Source organism: Anabrus simplex, chromosome 1 (assembly GCF_040414725.1).
Source record: "Anabrus simplex isolate iqAnaSimp1 chromosome 1, ASM4041472v1, whole genome shotgun sequence".
In the NCBI taxonomy this organism is placed as follows: Eukaryota; Metazoa; Arthropoda; class Insecta; order Orthoptera; family Tettigoniidae; genus Anabrus; species Anabrus simplex.
In genome coordinates this window covers 318,190,781-318,212,369 of record NC_090265.1, presented here as the reverse complement: position 1 = coordinate 318,212,369, position 21,589 = coordinate 318,190,781, and the positions used below count along the sequence as shown (strand labels likewise).

The window sequence follows — 21,589 nt, the reverse complement described above, 5'->3', positions numbered from 1 at the left end:
AACCCGGTACCATAGCCTCAAGCACTATTAGTAATCATCCTCAAGGTATGCTGAAATTTTCAATATTGTATCTACAATTGTTTTTGTACAGTAACATTTAATGTAAAATAGTGCACTGTAGAGATGAGGGGATTTAAAAAGTCTGGGCTGGAGGTTTAAATCACCCGCTGAGGAGCTGGTAGTCAACGAGTTAATAAAATCAGTTCACATACTTCAAAATAACACTTCAATTTAAACAGTTCCTTACTTTACCATGTACACTCAACTGCATAAAATCAGCCAGCAAAAAAGTTATACATTCTTGAAAAGTGAGCATATTTGTAAACTGAGGAGATGACACTTTGCATCCTACCATCTGCACAATATGTACATTCTATTTCAAACAAGTGAATTTTGAAAGAAAGTCATCTTCTGTGACAGCCAGTTTTTGTGCACTTGATTGTACAAAATATTAATTCAAACCAATGAAAACCATACCTGGAATGTGAACTTCAGCCTGAAAACAGAAGCTGAGCCCATAGCCGATACAACCGCAAGAACACCATTAAAATTATTTAGCTCCTGGAGCACCATCATAATTTCAATAACACGAGACACAACGGCTACGCGCTCTTCAAAATTCTCAGCCTCAACAATATTCTTTTCCAGCCATCGTGTGAACTGTAAGAGAAACATAATTCAAAAATGTATAACACAATTATATTTAGCAAGCAATAAATTCCATCGTTTAAAAATTTCAAATAAAATGTCTTCATACTGAAAGAGGAACACTGTCATAAGTTAGAACAGAGAGTGAGGGGCGCTGGTTTATACTTTTAAAAAATGTAAATGAAAGGACTATAAGGTAGACCTGCAAAAATTAAAAATACTGAAAGATGAAAATTTCTCTGTGCTGAGAACTAATTTTAAAGACTTAAAATTAATAGAAATAAAATTACAACTGAAGTACACTTGAGACAAGTAATTTCATTTTTAAGAACTTATCTTACATATGACTGCATAATCAACACTTATTCCCTTTCAGCCAGCATTACTTTGGATTACAATCTTTGATTTCGTTACTGCTCAGACAAATAATGGGATTTAAGAAAACATGATATAAATTAAAGGAAAATGTAAACAGGACAAAAGTCATGGGGAAAAGAGAGGTAAAATAATAAGCTATATCAGATATTCTGTGTCTAAACAAAAATAACAAGATGTCACATGGGACATTCCATGTCAAGTTGGACCAAAAAAAAAAAAATGCAGAAAATGAAATTGGGTTTCTTGGAATTATAATTTTTTTGTAGATGTAGAAAAGCTTCAAAGAATGAAGGTATTGTAAAACGAAGGTAAATAGTCTGGATATGGTGGTAAGAGATAGTAAAATACAGAAGAACCCTATTTGCTCCAACCTACATACATCTGGATACAGAAAAATTATGATAAATCACCATCAACAGTGCCGTATGTCTTCACTCCATACAAGCACTGGAAATTAACCCATGTTTTTGGCATGCAATCTAGTAATTAGGAATTTTATACCACCACCTCTCCTATCCTGCTGGTTGTGGTCTATGAATAAGAACTATCCTGGTATTTGCCAAGAAGTGAAAATGGAAACCATGAAAATGACAAACGGAGGAGAACTAAATGAAACATCATAAGGTTGTCTTATACACAAACAAGAAATACTATTTTACACTTATAACTTAGTTCTTGGAAAAATTTAAAACTATGTTGTCCATAGCCCAAAACATACTTATTAAGGATATAAACTGAGCTCTACGCTACCTGAGAAATAGACGGTAAACTTCTATTTCATAATGAGGAAATGTGTCTGTAGTCACTCCAGACGTCTGAAGTGTTTTAAGCCAAAGAGTGCTTAATACACGCATCATAAGTTTCATATAAATAGAAAAATTTAATGAAAAAGTACTTTTGCTTAGTTTTTGCAATCCAAAACTGGACTATCTATAGCTGGGCATTGGGTACAGGAAACGTCACTCAAAACATGAAGATACTGCTAGATTTGCAGCTATCTCCCCCACAGGTATGCACACCCAATGAGAAGAAATGCTCCTTCTTGAACTTTGAATGGGCAGCTATACTCCATATTCTTGGCGACACCTACAGTATATGGGTAGAAACATTGTACAGACATGCCTGAATTTGTTGATGGGACTTGACTAAACTACCTTAGTCAGCCAACACATTGTACCACAGAGTGCAACAGGATGGGTGACACAGTATATAATTTTTGATTTGAGTTGGTCTTCAATCTGGCAATTACAGGTGATACCTGCTGTCATTACTTCATCCAGGCTGCATTAATTCCTTCTTTTTTTGCTATCCGTTTCATGTCACAGCAGACACAGATATAGACAAGACTTATGGTGATGATGGGACAGGACAGGACAGGACGAGGACTTGGACAGATGTGATCATGGTCCTAACAAACGCACTGCATGGTGTCTGGTGTGAAAATGAGAAACAACTGAACATTTTGCAGTCTGATTTATTTTCAGTATCTCCCTGCTATGGGTGTGTAGTCATTCCAAATAACATCATCTTCACTGCCATCTCGTCAACCATGCACTGCAATCAAGAGCATTTGAGGTTCGATCTTTTTGAAACTTTTAAAAGTTTCATTCGCAACTATAGAGTCCATACAGTGAGAATCTATTCCCAAATGGTTTCTGGAGATCGTCCCCGATAGTCCCAGTTGGTGCATGTGTAGCAGAAGCCACTCCTTCCGAATAAAGCCGTGCTGTAGAGAGAATGCCAAATCACCAGCTGATAACTTGCGTATGTAATGAGTTGTATTCCTGAATGAAATACATAGTGACTGGAAGCATTCTTTGGATAACTGCGGCTGTTGAAATCCAGACCTCTATTTTTAAATATATTTCATACTTGTTCTCTACATTTATCACACCAGGATTTACCTAAATTGCTGTAAATGAGATAAGAGATACCGCATTATTTAGGTTAGGATGCTATCAAGTGCCCGGATAGTGTCAGAAGTTAAACGACGGAAAAAATAACTAACATGAAAGTTAGCCGCATTTATAGATATCTACAGGTGTGGCGGTAATGCATTTTATTATCATAATGTACGTCTGTTGTCTCCATTTCATTAACGCATAGCAGGGCTTTGTTTTGTTTGGCATCTCCGAAAATCGTTAAAAGTAAGTGGGGATGTAAAATCCATATTATTATTATTTGTTATGATGGTTCATGTTTGTGGCTTACTGTAGTCACGTCCTAGTTCGTGAACCATAGGCAACGGTTGAGTGGCCTAGTAAGTGGTCCTGAGAGTTGGGATATCAGTTGCTATGGAATGGGAGTGGGCATCTCCGACATATTCTGAGTCATGGCCCTCGTTGTGCTCAGGCGGCTAGGACTATACAATTCACCGGTGGTCCATAACCCGTTAGAGGAGAGATCCTCACTTGGAATATGTGTAAGTAGGGTGGCATCCTGCTTCATGAATTTACTGAGCTCTGAACATTTTAAGCAAACCTCGGACCTATGGGAGTAACGGAGTCCCACTCCCATTTGACAGGCGAGGGACTCCTTGGAAACAACTTGGCGAACGAAACGGAATTCGATGGGGAGCTATCAATATTAATGGGGCTTATGGAAGAAAGAAAGTAGAACTGGCTGAGCCAGCAAAGAGGATGCATCTGGATGTGCTAGGAGTAAGTGATATTCGGGTAAGGGGGGATAACGAGGAAGAGATAGGAGATTACAAAGTGTACTTGATGGGTGTTAGAAAGGGAAGGGCAGAGTCTGGGGTAGGGCTCTTTATCAGGAATACCATTGCACGCAACATAGTTTCTGTTAGGCACGTAAATGAGCGAATGATGTGGATAGATTTGTCAGTTGGAGGAATTAGGACTAGAATTGTCTCCATGTATTCACCATGTGAGGGTGCAGATGAGGATGAAGTTGACAAGTTTTATGAAGCATTGAGTGACATCGTGGTCAGGGTCAACATCAAGGATAGAATAGCGCTAATGGGCGATTTCAATGCGAGAGTTGGTAATAGAACTGAAGGATACGAAAGGGTGATTGGTAAATGTGGGGAAGATATGGAAGCTAATGGGAATGGGAAGCGTTTGCTGGACTTCTGTGCTAGTATGGGTTTAGCAGTTACGACGGCTATTCACCGCTACACATGGGAGGCTAGGGGTAGCAGATCCATAATAGACTATATCTTAACCAACTTCCAATTCAGGAAATCTGTTAGGAATGTACGAGTTTTCCAGGGATTTTTCGATTATACAGACCACTATCTGATCTGTAATGAACTAAGTATCTCTAGGCCTAGGGTACAGAAAGTGAAATCTGTCTGCAAACGAATAAGGGTAAAAATCTCCAGGGCGAGGAAATTAGACAGAAGTACATGGATATGATTAGTGAGAAGTTTCGAACAGTAGACAGTAAGCAGGTTCAGGAAATAGAAAGTGAATGGGTGGCATACAGGGATGCTGTAGTAGAAACAGCAAGGGAATGCCTAGGAACAACTGTGTGTAAAAATGGGGAAAGGCGAACATCTTGGTGGAATGATGAAGTGAGAGCAGCCTGTAAACGTGAAAAGAAGGCTTATCAGAAATGGCTCCAAACAAGGGCCGAGGCAGACAGGGATTTGTACGTAGATGAAAGGAACAGAGCGAAACAAATAGTTGTTGAATCCAAAAAGAAGTCATGGGAAGATTTTGGTAATAACCTGGAAAGGCTAGGTCAAGCAGCAGGGAAACCTTTCTGGACAGTAATAAAGAATCTTAGGAAGGGAGGGAAAAAGGAAATGAACAGTGCTTTGAGTAATTCAGGTGAACTCATAATAGATCCCAGGGAATCACTGGAGAGGTGGAGCAAATATTTTGAACATCTTCTCAATGTAAAAGGAAATCATCATGGTGGTGTTGCAAACAGCCAAGCTCATGGGGAGGAGGAAAATGATGTTGGTGAAATTATGCTTGAGGAAGTGGAAAGGATAGTAAATAAACTCCATTATCATAAGGCAGCAGGAATAGATGAAATTAGACCTGAAATGGTGAAGTATAGTGGGAAGGCAGGGATGAAATGGCTTCATAGAGTAGTAAAATTAGCATGGATGGTTGGCAAGGTACCTTGACATTGGACAAAAGCAGTAATTGCACTTATCTATAAGCAAGGGAACAGGAAGGATTGCAACAACTATCGAGGTATCTCATTGATTAGTATACCAGGCAAAGTATTCACTGGCATCTTGGAAGGGAGGGTGTGATCAGTGGTTGAGAGGAAGTTGGATGAAAACCAGTGTGGTTTCAGACCACAGAGAGGCTGTCAGGATCAGATTTTCAGTATGCGCCAGGTAATTGAAAAATGCTACGAGAGGATTAGGCATTTGTGTTTTATGTTTCGTAGATCTAGAGAAAGCATATGACAGGGTACCAAGGGAAAAGATGTTTGCTATACTGGGGGACTATGGAATTAAAAGTAGATTATTAAAATCAATCAAAGGCATTTAGTTGACGATTGGGCTTCAGTGAGAATTGATGGTAGAATGAGTTCTTTGTTCAGGGTACTTACAGGGTTCAGACAAGGCTGTAATCTTTCACCTTTGCTGTTCGTAATTTACATGGATCATCTGCTGAAAGGTATAAAATGGCAGGGAGGGATTCAGTTAGGTGGAAATGTAGTAAGCAGTTTGGCCTATGCTGACGACTTGGTCTTAATGGCAGACTGTGCCAAAAGCCTGCAGTCTAATATCTTGGAACTTGAAAATAGGTGCAATGAGTATGGTATGAAAATTAGCCTCTCGAAGACTAAATTGATGTCAGTAGGTAAGAAATTCAACAGAACTGAATGTCAGATTGGTGATACAAAACTAGAAGAGGTCGATAAGTTCAAGTATTTAGGTTGTGTGTTCTCCCAGGATGGTAATATAGTAAGCTAATGCAGTGAGCTTGCAGTTGCGATCAGCAGTATTCTGTAAGAAGGAAGTCAGCTCCCAGACGAAACTATCCTTACATTGGTCTGTTTTCAGACCAACTTTGATTTACGGGAGCGAAAGCTGGGTGGACTCAGGATATCTTATTCATAAGTTAGAAGTAACAGACATGAAAGTAGCAAGAATGATTGCTGGTACAAACAGGTGGGAACAATGGCAGGATGGTACTCGGAATGAACTCGATTGATGAAGCTGTACGCATAAACCGCCTTCAGTGGTGAGGTCATGTGAGGCGAATGGAGGAGGATAGGTTACCTAGGAGAATAATGGACTCTGCTATGGAGGGTAAGAGAAGTAGAGGGAGACCAAGATGACGATGGTTAGACTCTGTTTCTAACGATTTAAAGATAAGAGGTATAGAACTAAATGAGGCCACAACACTAGTTGCAAATCGAGGATTGTGGCGACGTTTAGTAAATTCACAGAGGCTTGCAGACTGCATGCTGAAAGGCATAACAGTCTATAATGATAATGTATGTATTGAACCCATGACCTTTGTGCCCTAAGAATTTTAAGTATGAAAAGTTACATTTCTGAACATTTCATGATATCACGGGAGTGACACGTGGCCAGGAGGTATGCTACTTTCTGTCCCACGCTGGGATATGTGACGTCATCCGCACGTGTCACCAGTGGAAGGATACAGAAGAAAGTTTGAGACTGCTAAGCCATTTCTGGGGATTATTTCAGAAGGGCGCGTGTGTATAACGTCCCCACACGAAGTCGACAGAAAAGTAGTGACTATCAAATGAGGTCATCTAACCAGTTAAATTAAGGTGCATAAATTTTAAATGTCCAGGAACACTACCGATAGCCATGTAGCAAGTATGTGGTTACATCCAAAACTCTTTTAAATACGGTTCATTTAAGTCAGAAAAGTTACGCGAATTTTCTTGGCGGCAAAGGGAAAATGCCTGGAGAGAGGGGGTACTGTCTATAAATATAGAAGGGACGCCATGTTGAAACCCTTGCATTTTGTATCGTGAGGCTAAAGACAGAGGGTTGAACTGCTCTGTAAATTGATCGACAAAAGTAGACTAAGTCCAGCCAACAGATTTTTGCCGATGTGGCTGGGTTCTTGACTCCATGTGGAGTTTTTCTTTGAGCTGAAGTAATTGTATAAAAAGGATGGCCAAGATAGAGGAAGAAGTTTTTTTTACATTTGTGTGTGGTAAGGGAAGTTATTCGTGTGCGGGAAATAAATATTATCAGTCGAGTGCGATCAACAAAATCAACAAGTGAAGGGTATTTTTTTTTTTTTTTAATGTTTTATTTCCAGGAAAATAAATAAAGATTATGATGTACAGCCAGAAATGTAAAATGGCTAGATAAGCGGCGGAAGGTCACAGGTGAGCCGAAGGATGGAGTCCGACGTCAGTCTGAGGTAGGTGCCTTGTCATCTTACCACCTACTATATCTTGTTTTGTGATGTCAAACTTACGTGCATTTGAAATGGGTTTTTATGATGCAGTTGTTCACCCCTATGTTTTGGCGAATGTCAAAATATGGCGAAAGGTCATTTGTTTTATTTTCTTCTTGGATAAAATTTTAATATTATGAGTGCCGTGTGATATGTAAAAAGGCTATAAGTGAGGGTTTCGAAGCGATATCACGTCCAGAGTGGATAGTCATTTCCGTGAATTTATTGCCTATACTTATGTGATGTCAAATTCAGATATTTTATCTGACGTAAAAAAAAATTCTGTTTGAAATTTGATGGAATTAATGTAAGAAGTCCATGGTTACCCATTTTCATTCGAGTGGAAGAGCGCTGTTGGGTTGAGAAATTTTGAGCGGTGAATTTGGTCATGAAGGGAAACGTTATTCTGTCCATTTAAACTGTGTCTGACTGACGATAAATAGTAGAATTTTGACTGTCCTTTTGTGAAATCTGGTTTTGGAAAATACGAGATCATTATGCGACGTGTTCATTATTAATGTATTTGTGCGTGTTATGCGTCGTGGATTCTAAATATGTTATTCCATTTCTTTGTTAGTGAGAGCCGTCGAGTTGAGGCAGAGTTCAGAGTTGCCGTATGAGTTGAGATAGGATTTGTGAATCAGGTGATTGGAAGCCTGTAAATGTGCCAGGATATGTATAAGCCCGAGGAAGATTTTGTGTAATGTTTGAGATGGAAAGTAGAACTAGAGAATCCATGCCGGTATTAATTTGCGACGTGTACAATTATTAGGGCATTTTGAAGTATAAAGTATGTGCATTTTGCTGGTCAGAAATATCGTATTAGTTTAATTATGTCGGCAAAGTTAAAAGTTTCATTCTGAGACGCCAGTCAAGCAAGATGAACAGATGGTTCATATCACAGCAGAGCGGGGTTGAGTCTCAATGCCGTCAGCTGATGGGAGTTCGCAGCTTGAATGACGGAACGTGCAGAGTGTGTCAGAATTGAGGTTGCATTTCATGGCAGGGGATAACGTTAACTGTTGGATCTAGTTGAAATTTTCATCTGGGAATAACGTGACTGTTATTAGATACTGTAAATTTGTTTAATTGAGATTGTAATATACATTTGAGACCACGAACTTACAGTATAATGAGCAAGGTTAGCCAATTTCAGGGTTGTCCAAAGTATAGAGTGATGGTAATGATGATTGTTTTGTTTGTGAGGGGCGTACAAAGCTTCAAGGAAAATTTATGACAAGATATGACATCGTGATCGGTTTACATTGTACGGCGAGTTACTTATGGTTTTGCACTTAATTATCAGGGTTATCCAAGTAGTAATAATGGTTAGTATTAGATTAAATTAAAGTGCGATATCACGAAACAAGATGAATACTGGAAATAAATGATGTAAATTTTTTCCAGCTACCGACGATATCCATCCAACATGATTAAAAATGAATTACATCAAGACATTAATTAGGGACTTGTGAAAGAAACCATTTCGTCTGCGGAGATAGAATTTGTTGTTCATTAAGATTTCATTAAGTCATTCAAATTTATTTAATTATTAAATTCAGTGGAAATGCAGGCTATTTTGAAATAACTTTAAATCAAGCGAATGACTTGAAGATGCATTCTGGAAATCTTAGTTTATTTTTCAGGGGAATATGTAAATTTTAACATAACGATTAAGGGGACATATCCGAAGGTAATGGATTTTACTGCCACAAAGGATTGTGAGCATTGTTGTTGTTGTTGCATTATTTGACTTTGATTGATGGAGCAGTAAATGTGCTGGGGTTAGTAAAAGTGGAAACTTTGGTCATCAACCGATGTAACTTAATTGTGTTTAGCCTTCAGCTTAGAAACTTGGATGGTCTTGGGGTCATCAACCTCAGTGACTTAGAGTAGGGCCATATGCCACCATAGCATCATTTTCCTTGCGGTCATCATCCACAATGACTTTAAAGTAACTTAGAAGTTTAGATGTCGGTCCATGACATGGTCGCAGGTCACATCGATTCAATTAAGGGTCCATGCCGTATAACCACTGTGTGGCACACACCGATTGGACTGCCTTAATTATACCCAGAGACCAGAGTTGTATTACAAGGACTGGACCATAAAGAATCACTATGATGGTACATGTAGTCTCACATGGAAGCCGAATCTAAGGATTTCCAGACTTTCTTTCTTTAATTAATAATTGAGACAATGGTTTCTAGTAAGGATGCCTATCAGGCAGTTATGTCAAAGGCTCACACCAGTGTCCTGACCTTCTGTGTAAAATGATCGTGGTATCCAGCGGACACGATTGGATCCCAATGATACCGATGATAAATGATTAACTCTTCATAGATTACTTGAATAAATAGGAATATTTTTTAAACAGACCTTTCATTTGAGTAGATAGATTAGAATTACTGAACCCTACCTTTACCTCAGCAAGTGATGAAGAACCCGATACGACCCAAGAGACAGATCTCATGAGTTTGCTGATAGGTAAGGAAGGTAGGTATCCTTCATAGTGGACCAAAAGGGTTCAGTATGTGTGTTATTTGTTATATACATTGGCGAGTAAAAGAATTGTTATGATTGGATTGTTTTTACCATGTTTTAAACTTACTTACCTCCAAAACATACCTATATTGGTTGCAATTACGAGATATTAAACGATCACTTTGTTAATGATCTCGCCTGCTATATTAATATCAACAGTCGTGAATATTTTAAAACTAAAGTTAACTCGTTTCCTCATCCTGAGGTGGTGCAGCTCCTATTTTTTTTTTTGCTTTACATCACGCCGACACAGGTAGGTCTTATGGCGACGATGGGACAGGGAAGGGCAGGGAGTGGGAAGGAAGCGGTCGCGGCCTTAATTAAGGTACAGCCCCAGCATTTGCCTGGTGTGAAAATGGGAAACCAAGGAAAACCATTTTCAGGGCTGCCGACAGTGGGGTTCGAACCTACTATCTCCCGAATACTGGATAGTGGCCGCACTTAAGCGACTGCAGCTATCGAGCTCGGTACAGCTCCTTTTAGACATGCCCCTAATGAAGGGGAGTTGCACGTACCATTTTTGCCACATATCAACCTTCCTGGCAGTACGGTACCGGGAATCAAACTCAGGGGCCAGAGAACGGCAGATAATTGTGCCTAACCATTACGCTGGTGGATATTCTTAACTACAAAACACAGACATATAGTATGACTGATGAGTGCTTGTAATGCACGGGTCAGACACGAAACTATTCACCTATTTGTGCGATGTCAGAGCTACAGTAGGCCTATGCTACAAAGGCAGACATATCTTAACTACGAAACATAGATGTATCGCATGACTTCGACGCATTTTCATTGCGTGGGTCGTACAGACAAAACTATTCACAAATTTGCGTGATGTCATCAGGGCTACAGTGAGGCTTGTACCTGCTACGAAGCGGAATCATTGTTCTTCTCTGACGAATTACGTTGGGGGGGGGGGGGGTCTTGTACACGAGATTAATTTTTTCATTTTCTTTGTCCCGAAAAGCTGGGTAGGGGCTAATACACGAGTATATACGGTAGTTATTGATTTCCAAATTGGCACAGTGGGACGAACTGCTGAAAGCTAAGAATGAGTTAGCTGGAAAATTTATAATTTCCAATAATGGATCATTTATATTGGATTTATGAATTTACTCACTGAGGACTAATATTTCAGATTCCCTATGGGAATCAATATCTATGTCACTGGAGAGAGTATTCGATAGGATCCCGAGAGACAAATCATGGAGGTGCTTGAGGAACAAAGATATGTACAGGAACAGTACAACAAATGTTAAATATACATCAGAAGTCGCAGAGGCTTTTTCAGTAAAGATGGAAGTTCACCAGGTGTCAGAACTAAGCCCTTCACTATTCATTATTATAATAAATGTGCTATGACAGTAAGAAGGAAGCGCCATGGTCAATGATGTTTGCCAATGATGTTATATTATGCACAGACTTGCAACATAAGTGTTGCTGGAGGACTGTAGAAAATCTCTGGAGGATATTAGTATGAGGGTAAGCAAAAGTAAAACAGAGTGTCTGAGCAGTGTGATCCATGAACAATCTATAACCCTATAAAGAGTAAGCATAACAGTGGTGAAAATGTTTAAATATCATGGTTCCACTATAAATGACCAAGGTGATCTTGGAAGTGAAATCTCAAGCAGAATCCAGTCGGGATAGAACACTTAGAGAAGGGTTTCTAACATGCTGGATGAAGAGAAGAATCCAGCCAAACTGAAAGGGAAAATACACTAGGGAGTTGTGAGACCAGCACTCGTATAGGAGTGGAAACTGGCTGATCACCATAGTGATGGTAGCTCATGAATGTGTTGTTCAAAATGAACGCATCACTCCTATGAAGTGTGAACTAACCACTCAATTTCAATGAACTGGTGGTTCAAACACTTCATAACATTAACAACTCATCTGATTCATCTGTCACTCTGTTATTAATTTTCTTCCCCTTCCCACTACCTGCGACACTCATTACTCCTTCACTCTCAAGCCCATCCTACCTGTCAATGTGTTCTTACATGTATTTCCATCTTTATATGAGACAGGCTTCTCTGTTTGTCTTTTCCTTGTCTCTATCAACCATCATCTATATGCTGTAAGCAGGTAAGCCGTAGGGTGTCCATAATTGCATAGCTCTGCCATCTGTCGGTAATATTATGAAGTATTATGAAGCTTTATGAGTAAGTGAGACACTGTGAACGAGGTCACTGCTGAATGACATAGTGAGCAGCTTAATCAGGCTTCATTACTTCATGAATGACTTACTTAATTCAAATGATTCACAGTAAAGAGTGTGAAGTTCATCGAATGAACTGGTTCAACCCATTGCTGTATCACCAGAGGGTTACTGCAAAAGATATGTGTTGCAAAGATGATGAAGATGTTGAAATATTCATGTAGACTTATAAAGAGAGGTAGAGTAAGAAATGAGACGATCAGAGGAAATTTAGGTGTGGAGGAATCAAGTAGAAAATTGAGGAAAGCAAGAGACTGAGGTGGTTTGGTCGTGTTAAGGGGACAAAGGATTATGTAGGAGAGAGAGTAATGGAGATGGCTGTGCTGAATAATATTAATAATAATAATAATAATAATAATAATAATAATAATAAGAAGAAGAAGAAGAAGAAGCTCTAAATACACAGAAGTGTCCCAATCACCACTGATCAAATACAGTGAAATCTTGTTAGTACGTTTCTGCAGGGGACGACGAAAAAAATTGTGTTAAGCGGGAAAAGGTACTATCAAATATCCCATTAAAAACTATCCAACAGGGAGATGGTATCACTTTACACATTACAGTAGTACATTTTACATTGTGTGTGTAGTGTTTAAGGAGATAAAGAAGAGCACTAGAAAGTATAAAAAAGTTGAGAGAACAAATATCAATATGTCTCTACTGGAGCCTGTTAAAGTAACAAGAGACTATTAAAAGATTTGTAAAACATGGAAGAACAGTACCTACATATTAGAGCAGATCACTTTCTTCCTAAAACAATTGTATAATGAATTGTTAGTTGAAGCTTTAGGTTTCTGACCAGTGCGTAATTACACACTGTTTTCTGGTCACTTTGTTCAAGCATGAATTTCTTGCGAAGTTATACTCGCCACACGCAATTATACGCCTTTGACTGCCATCTTGAACATGAAACTTCAGCAGTACTCTGCACTGGTTCGGACCGACTCGCCAGTGTATAATAAAAACGTGTGAACTGTCAAACTAGCAGTTTGTATTTTTGTATGAATGGTACACCACTTTACCATTGCCTGCATCTATATATAAATTTTTGATGGGATAGGCCTACAGTATATGGAAGCCTTATTACTTAACGGCACCCACAAATGACCTATCGAAGATCTGCTATTGCTGCACTAGAGACTTATTAAACTTCAGTCGTACCATACAGATTTGAATAATCTTATCACAAGAACAGTTATTGGCATTACCTTCAATTTACTGTGTTGAATGGTAAAAAGAAGTGAAGTGATTAAATGTAGCGCAACAGCCTACTTACGGACAACAGGATAATCGTGAGAAGTTCAGTAGCGTGGTACATACAGTATCTGTCTTGTGATAGCCTAGCTGTGGATAAGTAAAGGGTCATGAAACCACTCACTAATGAAGAAAAAATTAAAATCCTTCAAGAAGTAAGGAATCCACATTTTAAGCGCGTAGAGTTGGCGCGAATGTTAAAACTAGCACCTTCTACTTTGAACACCATTGTGGGCAACCGAGACAAAATTGAAAATGCGTATAAGCAAAACAAAAATGGAAAAAGGAAACGAGTGCGCATAGGAAAGTTTCCGAAGTTGGAAAGAATGATTTTGAATAAATAAATTTCTAACTTCTGATTGGAGTGTGAAACAGGCTACAAGCACAATCAAGCACACTGAGTTATTCAACAATCTGACTGACAACAAAGACCTTTCCATAGAATAAAAAATAAACCACTTTTTCCTTTGAGAAAATCAAATGATCGTAGATACGTCTCTCGGTCATGACCATACACCAATGGCTGCACGGTTGCCAGAGTTACACTTCCGTTACACATTATGTGGCGGTAACTTCCGTGATGCATAATTTCGGATGACTCCCAGCCATAAGCCATGTATGTCCACAGAACAGCTTTGGAGAAAAAAAAAACCACAACGTGAAAAATGAATTCAGCGCTCCTAGCCGCAGTGAAATCTATTACTGTGCAATGTCTTTGCTGCCAATGCTGCAAAACTCAACTTTACCTAAGCTAACAGCTTGCCCCTTGAAGGTGTAATATACTCAGTGTTCGAGAATTCAAGGGCATTTCTTCTTCCTGCGCAACTTTCTCCGACCGAACCGTGGCAACGGCTCTTATCTCTGTTGGAAATCACATTCGATACACAAGGAAAGACAAAGAACATTTTCAGGTCTGGGGAATATATGATAGTACTAAACGGTAAAGGCGAAATACTACAGCTATCATATCAAAAGGTATTACAAAGTATTATACGTTTAAAAAACAATAAAGCTTCCAGCAGTGACAACATTCCTGCTAAGCTTATTAAATATGGTGGAGAAAGATTATAAAAATACATATATAAGATCATTCTAAGGATATGGCACGATGAAGTTATTCTGAAAGAATGGCAGGAAACATTGTCCCAATTCATAATGGAGGGGATAAGGAAGAACTTCAAAATTCCCATGGTATATTTCCTGTAAACAAGGCCTACAAAATTCTTTTACAGCGTTTAAAACCATTTGCTGGGACTATCAGAATGGTTTTCGTAGTAAAAGTTCCACCACAGACAACATATTTGCACTTAAGACTATTAGTGATAAGTTGTGGGAACACAAGGCGTCGGTTCATTATAACTTGATAGATTTCTTCCAGTAATATGATTCAATCCATAGGGAAGGGCTGTGGAACATCATGATGGAGTTCAGCTTTCCCATAAATTTAACATGTGCAAATTATGTATGGACGGTAATGTTAGCTGTGTTTTACTCAAGGGTAGAAAATCAAGTTTATTCCAGAATAAAACATGATTGAGACAAGGGGATGCAATGGAGAATATTATCAGGAAATTAGCTATTGTACCTGCTGGCATCATATTGAGGAGACAATGAAGTCCTTGCATATGCAGATGATAGTGTTCTTATTGGCCGCAATGAATTAGAAATTAGGCAGTTATTTATGGAACTAGAGGAAATGGCAGCACAAATTGCCTTGTGGGTGAATGATAAAAAGACCCATTACATGATTGTACAGAGACCGAATCATGAGGAGGTTGACAGATTCCTTTCGAAGACTGGGAAATAGTACTTCTGTATGGTTCCAAGACCTGGAGTATAACCAAGAAAGAGCAGCAGCAGTTGCAAGTCTTTGAGAATAAAGTTTACAGAAAAATATTTGGCCCATACTTTTATCCTATCTCCCAAAGCTGGCAAAAAAGATCTAATTATGAAATTTACACTCTCTCTCAACAACGCACTATAATGGGTGTGATAGAATCCAACAGACTGCGCTGAGCTAGACATGTATTGAGGATGCAGGATAACAGAGCACCAGTATATCTATACAAGGGATGTCTTAATGGGAAAAGACTACAAAAGCACCTGGAAGGAGGAGATCAACAAGGTATGCCGGACCCTCCACCTCCAAATTGATAACTGGGAAGAGTGGGCTAAAGATCGAAAAGGATGGAAGAGGATTGTAAGATCAGCACGGGAATTTCACGTCCCTCAGAAGCCTACGGAGTGAGTGAGTGAGTGAGTGAGTGAGTGAGTGAGTGAGTATATGGTACATACAATTTTACACCTTAACATTGCTATATATATATACCCAACTCCCGTACATTACCCCAATAACACACTGCTTGTAAATACAAAGGCTATTTTTTAAGTAAGGTTCGTTTATCAATAGAAATAAAAGTAATGATATTGCCAAACCCTCTTTATTATGCCCACTTGACACATTAAGTTATTTTTCTACAGTTACTGTGTTTGTTTGAACATTTACCATAGTGTTCCACTCTGCCACCTGTGACTGAGCCAATTTTCAACTGCTGTTTTCACATCTTTGTCAGTGTCAAACCGCTGATCGGCATGGAACTGTGTCAGGTAATGGAACAAATGATGATCACTCAACATAAGGTCCGGGCTGTACGGTGTGCAGTCCATTTGCTCCCATCTATACAATCGGATTAACTCGTGAGTTTGAGCAGCACAATGAGGTCATGCATTATCATGCAGCAACAAAACTTCACACGACAACAGACCACGTCATATATTCGGCCAAACACACCGAAGCTTTTTCAAGGTCGTACAGTACACGAATGAGTTTATTGTTGTGTCATGTTGCATAAAGTCGACTAACAGGACACCATGTCTGTCCCAAGACACAGTGGCTATAATCTCGCTTGTTGACATTGTCTGTTTGGCTTTCACTTTGACTGGAGATGATGTGTATTGCCACTCCATTGATTGCTGCTTAGATTCGGGAATGAAATGCAAAACCCATGTTTTGTCCTCTGTGATAATGTGGCCCAAACTTTGATCTCCTTTCTCATTGTATCGGGACAAAAAAAGGTCAAAGCACAAGCCATTCTCCTGGTTTTGTGTTCCTCAGTAAGCAGTTTTCTGAACTGCAAGGTGTCAGAAACAATTCTGTACAACAAAGTCCTTAAAACTTGTGGAAATTGCAGTGACGAAGTGGAAATTGTGAAACGGCGATCTATATGGATTTTTGCATCTACTACGTGCAACAAATCATCTGAGATTACAGAAGGTTGGCCTGATCATGGTTCATCATGGACACCGTCCCACCCGTTTTTGAACAATCTCACTCATTTACGCACCTTGCCGTCACTCATTGCATTTGGGCCATACAACTCACATATCTGGTGATGAATGTCCGCAGCTGACATGTTCGTGGCTATAAAAAAAAAAAAGTCGAATCACAGACCTTATTTCACATTTGGCAGAACACAATTATCTGAAACATTTCAATTGCCCACACCGAACAATACGCGCAATGATGTCACAACTGCAACTGTTGTGGACTCGTGCTCAAAGCATGCTGGAAAACGGAGCACGTGAGCATTTAGACAGGTGCACCAACTTTACAAAGCTACAGCTGATTGGACCATAGTTATAAAAAATAAAAAACTTCGTAAATGAGATAATCACACATTCACCACTGATAGTGACACAAACACATTGTTTTTCTCTCTTTCAATTTATACAGGTTTAAAGACCCTTCAGAGCAGTCATTCTCCAACAAAATATTTGTAGGGGGAAGGTCCTTTATTACACAAGAAAGGTTATTCCAGGGTCAAGCAGAGTGATTGTAAAACCTGACTGGTATGCTGTTGTTCTAAAGAAAGGGGAAAGAGAGAGAGACATCTTGTGCTCTATGGACTGAGTGATATGATAGCTAGAAGCAGAGAAAGGGGAACAGTTTAACAGGGTCAGCCATAGATTTTCAAAGATGACATATGATTAGGGACACTCAAATTTCTTGAATGAAATGGTGCTGAATTCTTGTGTAGCGAGGGAAAATTTTTGGGTAGGTAATTAAAATTCTTGAGCAGGGAACAAAAATTCTTGGGTAGAATAGAAAAATTCTTCGATAATATGGATCTTAAGGAAATAAAAACGCAGGCAATATTTTCAAATATTTATACTGTAACAGCAACATTTTTCACTAGAAAGACAGAAACTGCAAACATTAAAGACAAGAAAGATATTTACAAACTTCACCTCCCTGCTAGCTTCATGCTTTACATTCATACTCGTAGGATGACAGCAATTTCCAATTTGTCATCGTGAGATAAGTTCTGAAATCGGTGAACACACAAGAAAAGTTTGAGAAGAATCTTTCACAATTTACATCCTACACAGGAACCCAGTGCCCTTAAAGCATCTTCAATAAAAGTTTGATGATCCTCACGCATTGCCTAAAGAGCATTTTCCCACCGATATTTCTGCGTTTTTCTTCAGAATATTCTGAAGATCCCTATACGTGAGCACTCCATCATCAACGGGAATACCCTTCAGTGACGGTATTTTGTTGAATAGGGCCTTCAGTTTGTCTCCTGCTACAAACTGTGACAACACACACTGCCTGTAAAAGAGCTAACACTGGCTCCAAAAATGTACAGACCGCGTCCCCAACATCAGGTTGTCAAATTTTATATTGAGCCCTTATTGAAGTGCTCATTTATCAGTCATCCATTCGAACGTATAAAGAAAATTTAACCCTCTTGGAGACAGGCGGTAGTGCGAGCACCCGCCCTTTAAACTGACAAAGCCAATCAGGTCGGCCTTCAAAAATCCAGTCGGAAGTTGCCAGAGCCGATTACATCGGCCGGCTTAAAATTCTGTGATATACATCATTTTGAGGCAACCTATAGTGACGTGCATACTTTTGTGACAACGTATAGTAAAGGCGCTACAAGTTATTGTGTGCCTGACCTTGCTTTGGCAGTTCTAAGAGGGTGTTATAGCTTTCACAAGAGTCATTTCCTGTGTCTACAAATACCGCTAACCGGTCAGTAAGAGATTGCTCCTTGCAGCGAGTGGATTTGTGACAGCAAAATGGCAAGTGGTTCACGTGATATTTTTTTCAGCAGGTATTGATGATGATACAATAATGCAGTATTTGGAACAATGCAAAGTTAAGGTTGATTTATCGGAATTTAGTGAATTTGGTTCAGAGAGTAGCGATAAAAATTCTGGACACGCCCCCAGAATCACTGCAGCTAAAGAAGAGACGTTTGTTTCTAATGGCACTGAAGCTACTGTGAATATGGTGGTAGATGAAACTAGTGATAATGATGATGATGATGATGATGATGTCTCTGGAGAACATTTTGTGGAAATTTCTCCCAATGAACCCAACAACATTCCGCAACCTCCTATCCCCTTAACTGAACTTTGAGGACCTAAACATGCCCCTCCGCCTGATTCTCCGCCCATATCATACTTCAATTTACTTTTCACTCTCTCTCTCCTAAGCCTTATAGTCACATATAGTCCTCTATAATTACGTAAATGCCTGTCCCTGCGGCCCAACGCTACCTCTCACCCAGAGGTCATGGGTTTGATTCCTGGCCAGGCGAAGAATTTTTACCTGAGCCTGAGGGTTGGTTTGAAATCCACTAAACCTAACCTTGAAATTGAGGAGATATCTGAGGGTGAGAGGGAGGCCCCGGTCTAGAAAACCAAGAATAATGACAGAGGGTTCGTCTCAATGACCATGTGTCACCTTGTAAACTGCAGGTCTTCAAACTGAGCAGCGGTCGCTTGGTAGGCCAAAGCAAATCAGGGCTTTAGCGTCAAAGATTTTTTAAATTATGTGTATTCTGTTGTATTGTAAAAATTTTCAATCAGACACTAGAACCGAAAACTAGAAAAGGTTTTTGTGGAAAACAAAAACTATAATATCAACTTTTTTAATAATTCAGAATTATTTTCTATGTTTCTATGTTTTCTATGTTGTCCGCACGTATAAAACGTCTTGTCAGTATTTGCCATACATCGATACATATACACGAATTTTATCGGTGAGTAAAATTGTATTGTTTTTACTAGTGACACATGTTTGAATTGTTATTTTTATGTTCTTATTTTTCTCATTCAAATAAATTATTCTACAGAATTGTATTTAGAAATCTATTATACATCATTACAAATATTCTTTTGTATCATAAATGATTTTTTTGAAAGTAGATATTGAGAGAGAAAGAACGAAAATATTTATCTCTTCCTAAAACTAAACATTATGAACAACTATAATGTCAACAATAAAACATTTTTGATTCTTCATATCACTCTAAATCAGTTGCTTATTTTTAGCTGAGTGGTTAGCGTCATTTCTTTTATGAGTCAGTTTCTTATTTTAGCCTCATTTATTTTGATTTTTTTTTCCACTGATGTTTGAGATGCAGTGTACGTTTCGGGGCTTAAATATAAATGTAAATAAGGATTTCAATTAAAGTCAGGAAGGACTATTGTCGCGGCCACCAAATTAGGCGGGTGAGGAAAACTGCACTGTCGTCAGATATGGGAACGGCGAAGCGACAGATGGTCGAGAATTGCTAACCCCCGGGCACGGATTGGCAACGCTGATCGTGCAGTGCTGTCAAGCTGAAGCCCATCCGCTCCAGGCCACCTTACCCGAGTCATTCCCTGTCAAGCAGCTGTTGAGCTCCCATCGTAAGTGCTTTTAAAGATGGATAGTGAATGTGAATTGATTTGGGCTCAAGTGAAGAGAGAAGTGGCAGAGAGGAACAAGACATTCAAAATAAAGGGCATAGAAAAACTCACGTCAGAAGCCATCGACCGTGTGACTGCTGCAGATTGGGAAAAGTGCTTCAATCGCGCAGAAGATGTTCAAACAGACGATTGGGCCAAGGAAATAGTAAGGGACAAAAGAAAGGAGCCATTCATCATCAGTGTAAAAGACGACTCGACAGATAGTGAGATGAGTGATGACAGTGACTAAGACTACCTTGAAGCCAGAAACCGATTCTTACTTCATTGTAAATTAATGTAAACCTATTCTTTAAAGTAGTTCTTTTCCTATATTACTCAGTACAATATACAGTATTAAAATATTTATAATGTAATAAAACTGAAACGGATTCATATGTAATCCGAAAGTATTTACAAGGTCCTGCAGCCTGTGCTGGTGCACGCACCCCGCTTTCCGGGCCATTTTCCAGGAAAATGACAAGACTCACGGAAATATGTTTCAGATAAACAATATAAGTCAGATGATTTTTTTACATTTTTCCCGCAGACAAAATTTTATTCGCTGAAGAAATAAAAACTTGGGCGCTTACTGAAATTTTCAATACATGATTCTACGGATTTAAACTTACTCGTTCAAGATTTTATTTTTCATAATTATTTAAAGTGGTTTATATGGAAAATAGTTATACCACTGGAATCAGCAGTCTTTTCTGAAGCTTGTAGTATAACTTGTCTCAAAACATTGTATGAAGTAACATCAGGAGCTTGAGAGAGAACGACTTGCCTCGCGCTCCGAAATGATGTGTTCAGTTAGACATTTCTTCACCAGTTGCTACATAACCTTGACAACAGCGTAATTTCTCTGACCCGCCTAATTTCGTGGCCGCGACAATAGATTATATTATATTATTAATGAGAGCTCAAAGTGTATGGAAACATGCCGTCACGTTTTCTGCAGGCCTTTCCTTTTATGATTGTGTGACTTGCCTCGAATAGACTGTTGAGCAACGTGTGTAAAGGATTGGACCCTGTGTTTGATATTTGCTGCTTTATTTTGGGAGACTGAGTCTCTGCTTTGAGTCATTCCACCGTGTGTTGGCGAGGGTGATATGCATGTCTAACGAGGAGAGTTTAATTTAGCAGCCTATACTTCGTGATGATTTTATGGGTTTTTGTCCATGTCACTACATGTTGCAGTAGACAAGATATTTATTTCGCGATGTTTAGTTTGGATTTTCTTTATGATATAACCGCGCTGGGGAACATTTGTGTTATGTGATTTATTTCAGGAACCAATGTTGAGCTATATGTTGAAAGTTAAGGCCTTCTGTAATTTTTTACGACTTTGTGTCATGTAATTTATTTCAGGCATCCATGTTGATTTATGTGTGTGATTATAAAGTTAACCAGTTGATTG

General features: G+C 39.0%; 1 protein-coding gene across 1 annotated transcript in view; it reads right to left on the bottom strand.

The window, feature by feature from the left end:
• Positions 1 to 21,589, bottom strand: part of Sos (Son of sevenless) — a 765,665-nt gene that overhangs the window by 195,957 nt on the left and 548,119 nt on the right. Inside the window, exon 18 of the mRNA XM_067134824.2 lies at positions 478 to 660. Within this exon, the coding sequence (XP_066990925.2) occupies positions 478 to 660 (183 nt within the window). The remainder of the gene's footprint in view (positions 1 to 477; positions 661 to 21,589) is intronic.